Source organism: Ptiloglossa arizonensis, chromosome 13 (genome assembly GCF_051014685.1).
Source record: "Ptiloglossa arizonensis isolate GNS036 chromosome 13, iyPtiAriz1_principal, whole genome shotgun sequence".
Classification (NCBI taxonomy): domain Eukaryota; kingdom Metazoa; phylum Arthropoda; class Insecta; order Hymenoptera; family Colletidae; genus Ptiloglossa; species Ptiloglossa arizonensis.
Window position 1 is genome coordinate 1,766,612 of NC_135060.1, and position 17,692 is coordinate 1,784,303.

General features: G+C 31.7%; 1 protein-coding gene across 6 annotated transcripts; it reads left to right on the forward strand.

Moving 5' to 3' along the window:
- The first annotated feature begins 83 nt into the window (after nucleotides 1-83).
- On the forward strand, nucleotides 84-16,694 carry Tyf (twenty-four). 6 transcript variants are annotated; one of them, XR_012993953.1, is made up of 10 exons: nucleotides 84-2,253; nucleotides 6,090-6,203; nucleotides 6,277-6,639; nucleotides 6,871-7,140; nucleotides 7,314-7,707; nucleotides 8,414-8,851; nucleotides 8,974-9,349; nucleotides 9,477-11,164; nucleotides 11,392-13,179; nucleotides 13,365-16,694. XR_012993953.1 is itself a non-coding variant. In XM_076325714.1 (9 exons), the coding sequence occupies exons 1-9, from the start codon at nucleotides 1,987-1,989 to the stop codon at nucleotides 11,460-11,462; spliced, it is 3,981 nt and encodes a 1,326-aa protein (XP_076181829.1). In that variant the 5' UTR covers nucleotides 84-1,986; the 3' UTR covers nucleotides 11,463-16,694. The 6 variants fall into 6 exon arrangements, 2 of the variants coding, with proteins under 2 accessions (XP_076181829.1, XP_076181830.1); XR_012993954.1 differs by having other exon boundaries at nucleotides 11,392-12,735; nucleotides 13,059-16,694; XR_012993955.1 differs by having other exon boundaries at nucleotides 11,392-12,465; nucleotides 12,548-16,694.
- Nucleotides 16,695-17,692: the final 998 nt, after the last annotated feature.

Below are 17,692 nucleotides of genomic sequence, written 5' to 3' on the forward strand. Positions count from 1 at the left end.
ATTTATTCGATTTTAATGACAATTAATTTGAATAGATTATAAAATAGCAATTGTTGAAAACAGCTTGACATTTAGTTACGCTCCTGAAGCCAGACGACATTTTCGGAGGCCAAACGGTTGGTCCGCCGTTTCTCTGCGCAAAAGCGATCGTTTATTGTGTCCCGAGAAAACTGTTCGTGCAGGTTTACGTCAGTTTTCCCGTAACTTCTTTCCGATGCGATGAACTGAGAGCAATTTTCTTCAAACAATAGTGGAATCGAGCGAAACATTTTAGTGCTAAAATTGATTAACCGTACGGACGGATTCGGACATCGTGCTATGAAGTTTTGGGTGGGCTACTTTTCTTTTACTCGAATACAATTTATGTTGTATTTGAAATAAATTGCATTAACAAAATTTCGTGTTTTTCTTTGGCTCGAGTGTTTTTGTAAAAGACCGTCTACGTACTTTTTGTGTTGTCGTGAGAAAGTGCACGGACAGAAGTAACATTATGCGATCGATAATTCACCGACGATTTTGGAATACGCTTCAATGATCCGATCAGGCTACTTGTGGCTCCGTGAAACGTTCTCACTTGCCAGTGAAATGTTTCAAAAGTGATTTCAGAGTTTTCCAAGACTCATATACAATCGAAAAGTGACAAGAACAAACTACATATTCTTTGGTGTGTATACAAGCAATGCCAGAAACATTGTCGTCGCTTTGGACAAATGCATTTTCGTGTCTTCCGTTCGTACACGGTTGGAACAACGCTACTAGTAAATTATATTTCGTTTAACAAAAAAAAATTTTACGTAGCAACGTACGTGAAGAAAATGTGCATTTTAATATCGACAGCGGCCATTTTGAATTTATGACTGCTCCGAACTACGGCGAATATCAACCTCGTTTTATAACACCAAAATTGGACTTTCTTCAACGCATTCTCCAAGAGCTACAAAGACATTCAAAACTAATTTGACATGTCAACCAAAAATATTTGCGATTTTCCGTTTTCGAGATGCAATCCTGACAAGTGTTACAAAAAGCATTCCTATTCGTTTCATATGTATTATACGTTTTAACGTATATTCGCTGTTATAATTTCGGCATGAATTGAATGGCTTGAAATTGCTTTTGATCGTAACCAAAACTATGCTCATTTGATACTGAAAAAAATCTGTAAATTGCAAATTATGTATTTTTTATGTTTTATTATTTACGAAAAAGTAATAAACAATTTCAAGTTGCGAGCATATCAATAATAAGACGACGCATAGCCGGAGTCGGTATTTTCATTGTTTTTGCATTTCTCATCCCACAAATGTACTATACGAACACAATAAATAGTTTTTGGTCACTGATACAGCAAGTACAATATGTATTTCGATTTGGTGAAATATAGAACGTGTTTAATCGACAGCTGTGGTCAAAGCTGACAAGCAGATCGGAAATAACCTCAATAACGAAAGAGTCTTGGCATAAAAATACGAAAATACATAGAAGATTTGAACTCAGCGCATAAAAACGGAAACTTGCAAACCAATTTAAAGTAAACGAAGATAATTAAAGAAAAGAATCATAAAAATACAACAATTATTCTGATTGATCGACAGTCACGACACTAGATGGTGGACGGAGCCATTTTTGTCACCTTCGCGGCGCGCGTGGTACGCGCGTAAAGTCGAGCACATTGGAAAGATCTTCAATTGAATTTTATATAATTTCTATAAAAATTCTTACTGCTGTTACGTGTATTAACCCATGTCAAACATTATGAATTCATGATCTGTCGAGCTGATCAGTCTTAACTTGCTGCGACATCGGTACTGTGAAAAATGCTTTCATCTACGTGCACGTGATGATGTGATGGTTCAATAAATTAAAGATGAAATCAACAAATTTTACGTAATGTAAAATGCGAGAATCTCGAGTCATCATAATTTGTGATCAATCGGGATGGGTCATTAGACCTTGAAAACACCAAAGAGAAACGATGAACAAGTTATGAGTACAGCGGACACAGCGCTGTCAATTTCCATCAAAATGGCCCCAGGGCCGGAGCATCGTCAAGAACCGGTAGCACCCGATAAAACTGTTGAAAACAATCGTAGTGAAATTTCTAATGAAAGAGATGTTGAAAATTTAGTCATAAGTGTGGAGACTAGTAGTAACCAGAGTTCGAGTGCAGAAAGTGCTTCAACAAACACTGATATCAATTCAGATCCAACAAGTCAAAGTGCACCAACTTCTGTTACCTATGATAATAAACAGGTGAGTTACGCGAACGGTGATTTATTCAAGAAACTAGTAGTCATTCAATATTTACATAAATCAATTAATTACTGTATAAATATGAATTTAAATTATTGATAAGTAACGCTATAGTATAAGCATATTAGTTATTCTATGCACGTATTTCAACAAAAGAAATTAACTTCTTATAAATATGATATTAATACCAGACATAAAAGGACAGTTGTACATAGTATGACTTGTTAGTATTAATCCGCAGTAGTATATATCATCTACTAATGATGATAATGTTAGGAATAAAAAGGATAAAACAAGTTGTTGTTTTAAGTATAACAGTTTAATATTGTTTTTAAAATATGCCTTTTATCCTACTCTTATTGGTTAAATTAATTTAAAAATTGTAAATTAAAGGTCTAATACAATAATTCTTGTCTATTATAATAGTTTTTGTACAATTATCTGTTTATTATGTTTTTATGATAGATGTATTGCAAGCATGTTTTTTATCCAAATTTGTTTAATATATGAAATATGTGCAAATTATTTTGACTCTTATGTTGTCACTCTAACTACAAATTATAAATTATTTATAGAGGAATTTATCGCAAGTAATTTTTATACGAAGCATTTATTCTCAATAAATATCAATACTTTAAAAAGATTGGTAATATCAATAACAATAATCAATGATTTTTTAAAGCAACTAACTTTACAGCATTATAAACTATTAATAGATTCATATAAGTACTTATATACCTTCAATTATAGACAGAAAATTAAAAGTAAGGAAAATATGCATAAAAACTATGATGATCTAGATCTTCATTGTATATAGTTATTTAGTTGTATGCAATTTTGCACGATTATGTACTTATCTTTCAAAGAATAGAGAATTTATAATAATTACATTTAAAATTTTAAATTGTATATTTTATACAATTCAATTTCAGTAACAATGAAGAAGAATAAAATATATTGAATTATAATTTTGAAAGGTCGATATTGTATGTAACCCTTTTGGGATGACTATGATATGTATCGTAAATTATAAAAGTATTAGAATATTTGCAGTTAACAATTGTAATGAATACAATCTACAAATTATCTTGAAAATTTTAAAGTATTGTTATAGCTAGAGTAAAATGTATCTTTCAAGATTACATTGACAAAATTTGAAGAAATTCTAATGATGTACCTAGTTACGAAACATTTATTTCAAACATGAGCTGAGAAAGATATTTCTAATCATTTTTTAGAGTACATGTTTTATAATTACTGCACGTGCGAAATTTCATTAAAACTTTTTTAATGTGACTGTAAGAATTGCATATTATTTTAGCCACAACAATATTTTCAAAACTTTAGTAGAATTTATGTGTCTTGTTCAAAAAAGAATTTAATTCTTTAGATTCGCATACTTTCGCGACTTCTAGTAGATTAACAAAGGATAACGATTGTGGGCATTAAAGGGCCCCTGCTTATTACGATCCTGGAATGGCCGTGTTCTCAGTGTAATGGCGGCGGCCATGCTGAGAAGAGCGCGCCGCGCCCGCTCGTCATAATAGCATTTAAATCGGCAGCATATTCTTCACACTGCCGATATTATTTCTTCTAAACAGTGATAGCATATCGTCGGCTACGTTTATCGCGTACTCAAATGTGCAAAATCTCTACGTAACGGTGCTATACTGCGGGACTGCAGTTCGACGGAGCAGAGACGACTGCAGCCGACCCAGGTGCCCTCTAAAAATATAAATTCCGTGCCGGCACTGCCCAGCAGATTTTTCCTTCGTCTGTAAGTCACCCCGGTATTTCCTCGTGTCTCAATTAGCTAATCGCGACCCCCTATCGATCTCTGGACAAGCCCAAACTCATTCCTGGTGTGTGTCCTATTTTAATTTACAAGCGAAGGTAAACTCGCTATTGGCTATCCTTTTCGTATTTCCAAGGACTTACGAGTATTCATTAACAGTGCTTTCTGAATCTTCAAAGGCGATTGGTTTGTATTGTTCGTATGAAATGAAGTATATTTTTTTTTCTTTTTTTTTCTTTCTTTTTTTTTTTTTTTTTTTCTTTTAAGGCATGTTACTCAACACCGCGAAAGAAATGATAATTTCTGTTCTTTAATTTTTTTTTTTTTTATTTCGAAGAACGATAACAGTTTATCGTTAACCTAACTACGAAAATGTATAGACTGCTTCATTTGTATGTACGACGATTCACGGTCAATAAGTTCGGAAAGGTTTTGTTATCTTCATAAAAATGGTGTATTCTGGGAGCAATCGTAATCGCTTTTAGCTTTTACACGTAGCTTCCAATAAAGTTCGTTGCAAAATGCTTTGTCTCAAATACGATTGTGTACTGTTTTAAATGAAAAGGGAGAAAAAAGTTCGTAATAGTCAATTATTTGTTTACAGAGGCAGCCATTCTGATAAGATATTTTGCTTTGAATGAAGCTAATCAGGTTACCGTGAGACAGAATTAGTCAAATTATCACAAATATAAATGACACATCCTGTATGGTTTCTTAAATTATTTCCTACTTTGTTTATAACCTACGGGTAAAATTATTCCTTTTATAACAGTATTTATGTCGTATTTTATAAGTAAATCAAAGCCTATGAGCTAATAATTTTTACTGTTATGTAAACAGCTATATACATTCTGATGTAGTAATATTACATGTCATTCCTACAGACTAATTAAAAGTAAATAATGTCGAAATTAAGAATATACATTTTTTTTTAAATAATAAACATACATCATATTAAATATGTCTACAATAATTAAAATTTATATATGTTATTAACATGTTAAAAATAATATGTATATACATATATACATGTATAAAGTATTAATCATGTCAGCAGTACGTATCATTTATACCAATATATCTTTTTTCTATGTGGTCTGTATATTTCTTCACAAAATCCAATAAGTGAAACCTTAAATTCTCTCTGTGAATCTATCTATATCCATGCTTATCTGGTTTGTGGACTAGTTCATACTATGGTGTTGAGTATATGCAATAATATGAAAGTGTTATAAAACAAAATTCATCTTTCGCTATGTTCAACATCTATTTAATTACTGCTAATTTTCAATGCTTTTGCAATAGTAATATTTCAAATATTTAAAATTTCAAATAATGCCTATACTATTGAAACTTGAACCTTAAAGAGTGTATTGTGAAGGTTCATGTATTTTATGCTGTGATTGTAGATAATAAGTTGTATAATATAAAAATTATAAACAGTAAAAGAAAAGAATGTATACATGTCCCAATTCCCTTTTTTTTCTTAGCACATCTTTAAGTGTATTTCCACGTATGGTTTACTCCTAAAGTTTGGATTGATCTCTTGGCATACTTTCCATATTTGAATCTAGATTGCAAAACATGTTTCTCCACCATGTATAGGTTACAAATAAAGTGTTCGTAAACATATTATATAGAAGAAATTTTGTGTCATATAATGTATTTAAATTGAGTTTAATATAACATTTTTTACTCTATGAATACATACATACATATAAAGAGAGAATATATCATTCCATAAACGATTGTTTTTCATAATTAACAAACATGCCTTTTATATTAAGATATTCAGTATTGTCAATTCATCATATGCTTATATAATAGTTCTTGTTCAATAAGAACACACCCTTATTCTATAGTTATATATGTTCTTAAAAAAGAAAGGTTTATAACTGTGTTTAACATATTATTTATTAGTCTGTTATGCCAGATTAAATAATTTTTTTACTAGAATAAAATGATACTGTAGCATTTATCTATGATTAATTTTTTATATAAAACAAATTTAAACTTTTCTATTCTTCATTATGACTTTCAGGAAGAACCAGCTACTTTGTCCACATTAAATGAAGGTGAATTACGTGCACTATTGGATGAAGCTATAACGTATAAGTGCCCCAAAGATCGTGAAGGAAAATCCAGTCTTTTTAAAGTAAGTTTGGTAAATTTTCTATTTTGCAAAATAAAGATTTTTTGTATCAATAATTTGATAATATTTATTTCAGGAGCTACTCCAGGAAGCAGAAGCTGATGAGACTGAAGAAGGTCGTAGAATAATAACTAATTCACGTTGTCTACCTGGATCAAATCGTAGAAGACATAAAAGAGACTCTGTGTCTGAAAGACTCACACACGGAGGATCATTACAAAATTTGGCACAACCTATTGCTTCAGAATTTGATAGTAGTTTTGCTTACTTGACGTCTGGTTCTAGCCATACTTACGGAGGAAGTAGAAGAAAAAATAAAAAATATACAGGACCCAGTGTGTCTGCTAGGCAAAGAGAAGGTGGTTCATTACCCTCGAATGTAAATGCATCTCACAGTCTTGCTTCGTTGGCTAATTTAGACTTATTATTTGATAAAAAGGTATGTAGTCTGAAAAATTCCAATTAATTTTGCACGTAAGTAAATTTTAAATAAAATGGAAACAATATCGTAATTAGTTATGAATTATAAATATTTATGATAATTATCTATATATAAAGTATGTTTTTGTACATAGTATGATATATAGTGAACTTTAACATAATATATTTTACTATGATATATGATTGTATATTACATTTATTAATTCAATTATTTTACTGGTACATAAAGAAGGGTTTCTGCGAAGAAAGGACAGTATATGACTGGACCAATAAAGAGAAATCCAAATCCTTAGACAAACCATCATATACTAGCACAAAAAAGGAGGAAAAGGAAAAAGACAAGAAAGATATAAAAAAAGATTTGTGTGAAACTGAGCTCGAAGTACGTGAGAAAAGAGGTAACAAAGGAAAATACGGGACAAATGAAATGCTTGAATCAGATAATCCACCACCAGAGTATAAATCAGATTACATGGTGATCGATTTAGGTGATGCTGAGGTAGATTAAAAATTTCATATACCATTGATTCAGTTGTTCATGTATTTATATCATAATTAAATTTTTTGTATATTAGTTTGTATACCAATGAACATCCAAATATGTATGTACATGTTACCATTGAATGTAAACATATAATCCAAAAATCTTTGTTTCTTTTTTCATTTATTTAGGTGGGTACCATTAGTGAAAGAAATGTGGGATCCATAATAAGTGGGGTTCAGAGACCTCACTCTTTGGATACAGAAGATGATGAAGGAACTGAAATGAAAATTATTGAACCACGTAGACCTCAATATATATCACGTACTACTTTTGATATAGCTCAAAGTCCTGTGGATACTACTATAGATTTTTCTCTTAGAGAACATAGTGGAAAACAAGATAAATCAAAAATATCTGTCAATGGTACTGAGGTAACTGGAGCCCTCTCTTTTCAAACTTTTAACAGTGTGAAATGTAGTATTGGTGGAACCTCAAACAGTTCCAGTGCTAGTCAGGGTAAAGTAGTTCCAAGTTTATGCTCCATGATGTCTGCATCTTTACAAACCCAGAATATCACAATGGGTAGGTGATACATAAAAATTATTGAATATAACTTATTTGTCATACAATTATTACAATACCAAAATCACAAAAGTATGAATATTTAGATAAAAACGTAATAATCAAACTAATATTGAATTTTTATTTTAATAACAAAATTCGTTTAATCCTTTAATAAAATAGTCATTTTTACATTTCACTTTTATATACAGGGTCTTCTGCAATCAATGGTACAACTGAGAAGGTGATACTACATGTAAAAACAAATCGTACAATAACACTTTTTGTACATGGCTGCATTCCCAAATAAATCAATTTTGAAAATGCATAGGCTACGCGCGCGCTTGACTCGTAAGTCTTAATCTCACAAATCTGTCTACACCTATCTATTCCTGATGTATTCATTTACAAAGTATACAAATTTAATTCTAAGAAAATAATATTTCTGAATATAAATTGTTACTTTTATACATTGTATACAAACATGTTGGACATCTATAATAAGATTCATTAAACTGAACTTTAGTAAAGTACACACGTGCCTCAAGCATTTTCAAAATGAATATTATCAAAAACGAAGCTTCGTTCGAAAATATTTTATTAACGTTTTCGATTTTCTTTTGCATGTAGAATCTCCTACTTGATTGTACATACCATTTATTGTGAGATACCTTGTATACTGCAAACTTCATTTTATAACTAGTTAAAATATATGGATTTTGCACAGAAGGTTCCAGGTATACAGCACATACTACAGCATCTGGAGAAAAGAAGTCCTTGGATGAAAATGGAAATGCAGTGCAAAACTATAATGGAGAACGAAAAAAGCTTCGAAGAAAACATACACATGAACCTAATGTTCTTGTTTACAAATCTGAAAGTATTGAAGGTCATCGTAATGAAGAAAATATTGAGAGTTTAATTAACTTTATTGAAAATAAAGAATCCAAAAGTAAAAAAGGAAAACCAGGTAATCCAGTGAGAGTAAAAACTAGTACTGGAGCAAAACCAAGGAGTAGAGAGAAAGATACAAAAAAAGAACAGTTGTCTGCCAAGTTACAGAAATCTAATTCTCTTGAAGAAATATCTAAAACTAAACTTGAAGATTTAACAACAGAAAAAAGTGTCAGTTCTAGTGGTGCCAGTAGTCTGTCAAGTCAACATGGTAAGTAGTAGTTAGCATTGTACAGTGATTTTTTTATGCCCTAACATTAACAAATTTTAGTTACGTAAGTGATATTAAATAACTTCAAGTTCAACAATATATATTTTATATCACTTTGATAGGTACAATTAATGTTGCTTTACGTCGTGCAAAACAAAGAAGCACGGGGGATGCAGCTATCGATAGTCGTGGTGATAGACGATCCTGGGGAACAGAAGAAGGTCAGTCTATATATTGCAATGATACCGGAGATGATTATGCTAGTCGCCGAAACTCCAATAAAAAAATCAATCCAGAGCCTGAACACGAAACAGAGTTTCTGGTAGTTACGAAAAAGAAAAAGAGTAAAAAGCAGAGAAGAAGTTCCAGTGGTAGTAGAGCACAAAATTTGACAACGTCCGGATCTTACCTCCAAAACTCTAGAGGATTTTCTAATGAATATAGAACGCCTCTTTCTCCTAAATTAAGAAGAAAATCGGCAAGCAGTATGCCACCAAGGTAATTAATGCAATCATTTTTTGCAAACGTATAAGATTCACAAAATGGATGAGATATATTATTTATTATTTCATGATTATATTTCACGTCGTTAATGTAAACTTATTCAAATAATTATTTTTTGCAGCGATAAATCGGATAGTAGTGATTCAGATTCTGTCCATTCATTACCAGTTACATCAAATACGTCCAAACATAATTTATCGAAAATAGCTACCTCATCGGGCGGAACGCCACAGGCAAGTTACGCAGATATTACTCGTATGGCAACTATTAACATGACACACAGTTCGGTGTTAAATATGTCATCAATTGTTCCGAGTATGTTGAACACGTCTACGTGGCCCAGCGTGCCACCAAAAACGCCCTCGGAACCGGATAAAATTCCTCAAGATTATTATCCCAGTTTAGATGAATTACAACACTCAGATAGAAAAACGAAGCAACATAACTTTACCCATACAAATCACATTTTGAACCTTAGTTTTGACAAACCTCCTTCACCAACTTTGTCTTCAAAGATGAAGAACTCAATGGAAAGAAAAAAGGCAGAAGCTCAAAAAGAAGCCATCAATAAAAATATTCAAGTTATTAAATATGTACAAGACATTGAAAAAATGCACCAAAGTTTAATGCAACAAGAACAAAAACACGTGAATTCTATTAATCACAACCCAAATTCAAATGAAACTTCAGTGGTAAATCTAGTACCATCGAAACTCAATAATACAGTGACAAATTGTACTCTTGATTCTGATAACAATCCCAACTGTAATATTGTTAACAGTAAAGATTCGGTTGCGAATACGAAGTGTAATAATTCTCGGCCGCGTCGAGGATACGTTCAAAGCAATCAAAATATACAAAATCAAGCATTGCATGAAGATCAGCATTTAAAAAAAACTGGATATACAACCCACGATGACAATACAAAAAAATCGCATAATACAGAAGGTTCTGGAATGGATTCTGAAAATAAAAATAGTTCAATAACAAGATCATGTGACGACATTCAAACACAAAAACCCAATGTTCAAAATAATCCAAGATCATCACAAGAATCACAGAATATCGATTCGAATGCTATTAAATCAGGTAAGAACGAGAAATCGATAAAAGCTCTGAAAGAACAAGACGTTACTATCAAACATGAGACAGCAGGAAATACGTACTCTATAAACTCTAAACAAGACCAACAAGATGATGTTGAATCTAAAAAAACTAAACAGCAAGGTACAGGTTTGGACAAAGATCAGTTACAGAAAACAGAGCCGCAGACATCCAATAAACAAAAAATTTCAAGACCTGCGGTCATATTGATGGATGAGACTTCGTCTGATATCACTAAAAACAGTGACTTACCAACAGAACTTAGGTTTGGTTTTGAGATCAATGAACAACTTTTATTATCTGAAGATTCTGTTACTGAAGAGACTTCAACTGCCAGTTCCGTTTTTCCATCAGTAGTTCCACCACTCATGAATAAACCACCTTGTAATTTCGAAAGATATCCTCCAATGTTTGAAAAACACATGAGATGCGATAAATTTACGCCTAATTTCATGCAACCACCAAATACTCATGTAACGCAACAACCTATGCACCCTGTGATGGTACAACGATTACCGTGCATGGGTTATCCTTCAAGGTTTCCCCCACCCACATGTTTGCCACCACCACATACACCTCCTCCAGGAATCATGGAAAAGTATCATCAACCTAAAGAAGATTTTTCTATGCTTTATGTAGCTCCTGAGGAAGATGTTAACATACAAACATACAATCATGATAAAATCGTCTCATTTGTCGGCTTAGGTAAGTAAATATAAATTTTATAATATTTTAGAAATATTTTAACAAAACATTTATTGAATATTTAGATAACATTTTAAAAAAGTAGGTAGTTACAAATTATAATTCAATTACAGATGTATTAAATTCCATAGATTAATTTTTACAAAGTATTTTCTCTTTCTTTTATTTTAAATTGAGATCATTACTAGAAATTAAAATATGTTTTATCCTTTTGTTTGGTAACATAGCATGGGATGCTGTTATGAGGGAAATGCCAGTAACTGCAAGTGGTCGTATACAATTCTACAGTGGTCAGTGAAACGGACACTAAGAGGATAGGGTAAATAACACAACCAATGTTTTTGTATCGCAAGATAGCATCTATCACAAGTTATCCGTTATAAAATATGAACAGCCAGAAGAGTCTGTTTACTAATGCAAAACTGAATAAATATCTGAATGCAAACAAAATGATCGAACTTTTGTTACCGATCACAATAAAACAAGCTGTATTAATTCTCGAGTCAAATCATCAGTGATAATTCTGTATAGCCACGCGGCGTAAAATGTACCTCGGAAGATAATGTATATAATAGTCAATCACCAGAAAAAGACAAAGCTTATTGTATGATCCATTGTTGTACATACATTAAAGTTACAAATACCTTTGAAAAGGTTGTAACAATATAAAAGTTTCAGTATTGTCATTTGATACAATATTTGATTGAATATCATGAATTAATAACACATGAAACGTCATTTCGCTTCTTTGAAACAAAAACAAAATTCCCTTGTAAAAAATGTGAAAGTCATATATTTGGAAAATGCCTCGTATAAATTTTGGAAAATATTTCTTGAATTGATACGAAAATGTGCAATTTTGAAAAGAAAAAATGCAAAAACTATCGAAGAAGGTTTAAATTAACTAAAACAAGATTGCCATGAAGCAGATTTTTGAAGAACTGCATGTGCTGTGACAGTGGTTTATGCTGATGCCTTTAAAATAACAGATACACCTTAGACCATTGTAATAAAGTCTACGAATAGTTGAATGAAGCCTGTTATGTTAACTATGCCAAATTGAGATCGTCCGTCAAAAATATTGCTAAACTATTAACAAACTTGAAAAGTTGCGAGCTAAGATGGTCTTAAATAACACTTTAAAACAGGATCATTGCAGCAGTTAGTGAGTTTTCAACGAAACTTTAGAAAGGTCAAAATGAAAATAGTGGTTTCTAGATTAAACGTACTTTATTTGAGACAACATAAAGGAATGGAAAGAAAGCTATAAAGATGTGTGAAGTGTAACAAAAAAGGTGAATGTAAGTGTGACATTCAACACGTGTAAAATATTAAAAATAGTGTGATTGACTTATAACTTTATGGAGTGGTTACTTCTTCCAGCTGCGACAGATAATAGTTTAAGAAATGTAAGAAAAAAAAAAGAAAGAATCATAAACTGATTTTTGCAAATGTTGCGCTCAAGGTTATAAACTGGATGGAGACAGTGAGGAAGAGTGCGAATGTGTTGAAAAACGCTAAATTTTTACACAGACTCGCTTATTTAATGAATAATTAATTATTAATTATTGGTAATGATAATTATAATAAAATACTTGCTTGTGATCATAAAGTATGATAGTGTGAATGCATGTAGTTCGTGTAGATACTCTTCTACTAGCCGATTTCCAAATTATTTGATTCTGGATTTCTGTTCGAATTTTTTGGAATTTTTTCTGGAATTGTGTTATCTTCTGAATTGAACGAACAAGAATGTAACTAATACAATTTATGATTGATATTATTCTATAGTGAAAAAAGAAACTTATACGAGTAGTTAATCAAAAAAGAAACAGATTTAACATAATTCCTTTCGCGATAATTCTATTCGTTAACATATTTTATTTTTCGATAGGCAAACAAAATAATGAAACAGAGATAAATTTATATGGTAATTATCAATTGAAACACAAATCTCACGCATCTTGAGCAAGGTATACATGAGGAAGCGTGTGAAAACTTATTCGCCTTTGAAGGTAACAATAGAATAACAGATTACTGCAGATAAGTTTCGTATAAAAGAATGAAAGTGTATTTGTCTATTTAGATTATTATTATTATTATTATTACATTATTATTATTATTATTATTATTAATGAGAAATTAATAATTATTAACAAATTAAGATTGGCAATTTTTGTTATTGTTCTGTTTTTCAAAGATATCCAAATTACGTATCAAGAAGAAACGAGAAAACTCTGTTGATATTTTTCTTCTTCTCCAGTAATAAATCAACAGTACAGCTGGGAGTACAGCTTTCAGATGAGTAATTAAGATATTTAATGTATAAAAAAAAGGGAAACATCAGTGCATACCAGAATATATCTCGAAGAGAACGTCATTTCAGATATGTCCTCAATAAAAGATGTAAATTTTTTAACAAAATTTTCAATAACGTGATTGTAAACATAATCATCATTTTTCTTCGTATTGGTATTTTTAAAAAATAAAGTATAGTGACTACTATGAATAATAAGAGATAAGACGTTATTCACCAATGATATATTGCAATTCATTTTTACAGCAACTTTTTACATTACTCATTTTACACTATGTGTTCTATCCTTATGTGTATAATATACATGCTTTTAAAATATAGTATTAGGAGACCAATGATAAAAATTTCTCCATAATATATGAGTATTTCTGTAACTATAGATAAATGATATGATTAATTCATTTTTATTCACAAGACCTTATTGTATTAAATTACACAGTGATAAGTAATGGTGATTTTATCTTTCTCTTAAGTGGATGACATTTCTTCGGGATATCTTCACTCGATATGTAAAAAACTATTCAAAAGTCAGGTGCTCCATCGCCTTAAAGTAGTAGAGTCCAGTGTCAGCCTGTGGTGCCATTGACTGGTTCAAATGGCCAAGTACTAAGATTTTGCAGAAAGTAACACAGAAGGTCTTGAAGAAAATAGGACTATAAATTATGTATTATAGCATGTGTCGAGTGGCAACCTGCTGAAACGATATATATTCGAAGTACATAATTTAACTGTTTTTCTTAATGAACAACAAGAAAAAAAGATATAAATCGTAACGTGCACAACGATAACATTAAATTAGGTATTGTTTTCTGAATTCGTAAAAGCAAACTTAATAGTAATCAACAAATTCGGAAACATGTACTATATGAAATAACAGTCCTGTTTTTATTTTAAAGCGTTTTAAACGCGTATAAAGAAACACGCTTATTTTGTTTAACGTCAGGCTATTTGCATTTATCTATGAACCCTTTGTAGCCTGTATCGTAACATAAAATGTATGTTTCTCACAAAGGGCAAAAGATCCTAATTGGACACATAGAGTTTTCACATCAGTTAATGAAACAAGCGCATCGTTCCTGCACATCTCGTTCTTAATTATTAATTAATGATATAGATTAGGTTGGACTGTTGAAATGTCACTGATGTAAATTAATTTTAATGTTATTTCCTGTCTTGAATTGTTATTTGTGGGCACGCTACACACAATAAATACAACAACATATCGACAACGACTATTCATGAGACAATGCATGATTTTTATAATTTCATTGTTAACTTTGGGTTGCTTTACAATCTCGACGATACCGCCTATGTAATTCGCTTAAACCATCGCAGATACCGAGACAATTGTGCTTGTTATGTAATTATTGTAATCGTGACGAATTATTTAAACATTTTTGACGGTCGGTTAATTTTGTTCAATTTCAAAGCTGGGTTTGCAAGTTTACGCCCAGTCGAAAAGACGTAACAGAAATGTTTATATATATTCGCCAACGATCACTCGGAGCAAGACTCAATTATCGGCGCGGGCGTATTGGTAGTGTTCAAAAAGCGCAAAAAAAGAAATAAAAGCAAAAAAAAGCGAGAAATGAAGGGTAATAACAGTTGAGAGAGAAAAAGTGTCCGACGATCTCAGTGTTAGCCTTGTATCACTGTACAATTTGTTATTCAATGTAAGACAGTTTTTCTGTGCTGTATATACATATATTAATAACTATTATTAATTAATTATTAACAATTACAATGAAGCTATTCGATTAACTATTATTGTACCGCTATTATTACTAAATAACGATTATACGGAGAAAGCCGAAGCTATCGCGAGTGATTGTGCGTGTAAAAAGATGAAAAAAAAAAAAGAATATTTTGCGTGTATGGTAAAGGCTGTGCTGCCCAGCTGAAAGCAAAAAAGAAAAAAAAAAACAAAAAATAACAACGGAGAGAGAATGTTGTTGCCAACGTTTAGTATGTTGCCAAAGTTTTCCCTGTTTGTGGGTATAAAACACAGTATAAAGTAATATTCGAGTTCCTTTTATTTTGCTTTTTTTCGTGCGGCGAAATTGACTAAACGTCAGTTAAGTATTTCGTAAAAATGAAATTAATAGTGATCTTCGAAAATAAGTCTATTATTTATGTATATTTTTTTTGTATTATTATTAAAAACGTATTGTATTCGTTCAATTAATAATTAATGTCAAAGAATAGAAAAAAAAGCATTGTGATAACGCGCATATAATCGTTGTTTTCGATGAGCTAAAGGCCAGAAAAATATCTTCGAATATTACTTGCATACTGTACTCGCCGGTGATACGTATTCAGATGATAAATCGCTGCACCATATCTATGTTTATAGCGTTAAAAAAAAAAAAAAAAAAAAAAAAAAGAAAAGGGGTAATAAAGAACAGAGTGTGTAATCACGAACAAAAGAGGTGTCAGTAGCGACGCCGTACATCGCGAGAGAAACTCATTGTCAGTCAAAAACCTCGATTTATTCTCAGGATGCGTAAACACAACGGCCATTGCTTACTATTTTGTTACTAATAATACTGAGAATCTCAGATTCATGCAAAGCTATATCATGGACTATGGGTGTAAAGAGTCATTGCCATGGAGTGTGTAAAAGAAGAAAAAGAAAGCAGTGGAAAAAATGTGAGATAGTAAGAGAGCACGTGTGAGAGGAGACACGAGAGAAAGGAAAGAGAGTGTGAGAACGCCGATTTCGATGCTTCTACAAGTTAAAAAAAAAAGTATATTGACCTCCTTGAGATAATTATAAAATGCCGAAAACGAGCGTATAGTGTCGCCATTTGGTCTTTATGCTGTTCTATCTGCGATTTCATACAAGCTTTGCGTACGATACTGTGATATGATAAGTCGCTCTATTTCTTCCTGTTTCTTCTTTTTTTTTTTTCTTTCTTTTTATTTGCGTGCGTGTAGAGAGAGTGAGACACAGATACACACAAACAAATAATAGAGGTTCGAACGAAAAACTTTCTATGAGCGTCGACTCATCGTTGTGTGAAAGCAACGAGATAAAGTGCGAATTACCGTCTCCTGCGTTTAATTTGTAAACGATTAAAACGCTAGTAACGCGGTGCGTTTCCTCGCAGCCGCAGAGGCTAAATATGTGAATAAAAATATGTAGAATTTCAGCAGCAGGTGCGTCGAGAATACATGAAATACACGTAATAATAACGAGAATCACGAGGAAAACGAAGCTGGCCGATTTCTATTTCTTGCATGTTGTATCTCATTTTATACTTATAGTACTTTCTGTTGCTATTGCAAGTTGTTTTGTTTCGTGCACAGCTTTCTTTCTTTCTTTTTTCTTGTACGTTCATTATCATTCACTATCCCGGATAGTTGCAAATAAAAACTGTTATCAGAGGAAGGTCAGAGGTAGAAAAAGTATTCCGAAAAAACTGTTGATAGCGCCATTGCAAAATGCAGAAACAAGTATTTGGGAAAAAATAACGTTAGAAAGTTGGTTAGAAAGTTCTTTAACATTATTTTTTCTTTAAACACTTAAGTATGTACACGTAGTACTTTGTCATTATCTATGTATCTGCAAAAATTAATTCTTAAAACTGGTGTTTTCACGTTTGACTGTCCTTTGTTTAACTAATTAATTAAAAAAAAAAAAAAAAAAAAAAAGGGAAAGACAGAAAAAGCAGCAATAAAATGTGCAACATTCCTTTGCATTATTTTCAAGAAAGATATATTTATCTTTCTCAACAATTTAAAACTGAATTTCTTTACTCTTGAATTTGTCTGAGACTTGCAGAAAACATTTTGTTCTTAACCATTAACGAACTTTGCCAATTTTTATGTATGTATATGTATGTGTGTGTGTATGTATGCGGCAAAATAGAAAATCTTAAACAGCGTTATTAGACAGATGCAGTATAGAAAGAGGAAAAAGGTGCAAATGGTGATGCGAACGCACCCAAACAAAATGCGACAGGAAATTTCGTTTATGCTAATAAGAACGCACGTTCCCATTTTTTGTTAATGGTTATTATTTTTTTTGTCTTTCAGTTGGTGTTATACATTTTTTCTTTATTTATTTTTTTCCCGTTTAATCTTTGTAGTTTCTAAGATATATTCGCTCCACACCTGTCCGTCGTACACACATACATTGGCATTTCGTTCTTCATGACTTTTTAAGTGTAAAGTCGAATTAAAAGGCGTTTTGTGATCAACCATCGGCA

Excerpts from the sequence above, each read along its gene's own strand:
- Tyf (XM_076325714.1), top strand. The coding sequence starts at position 1,987 with ATGAGTACAGCGGACACAGCGCTGTCAATTTCCATCAAAATGGCCCCA. Across the intron at positions 7,708-8,413 it reads AACCCAGAATATCACAATGG|AAGGTTCCAGGTATACAGCA; the intron begins GTAGGTGATACA and ends GATTTTGCACAG. Across the intron at positions 8,852-8,973 it reads TAGTCTGTCAAGTCAACATG|GTACAATTAATGTTGCTTTA; the intron begins GTAAGTAGTAGT and ends TCACTTTGATAG.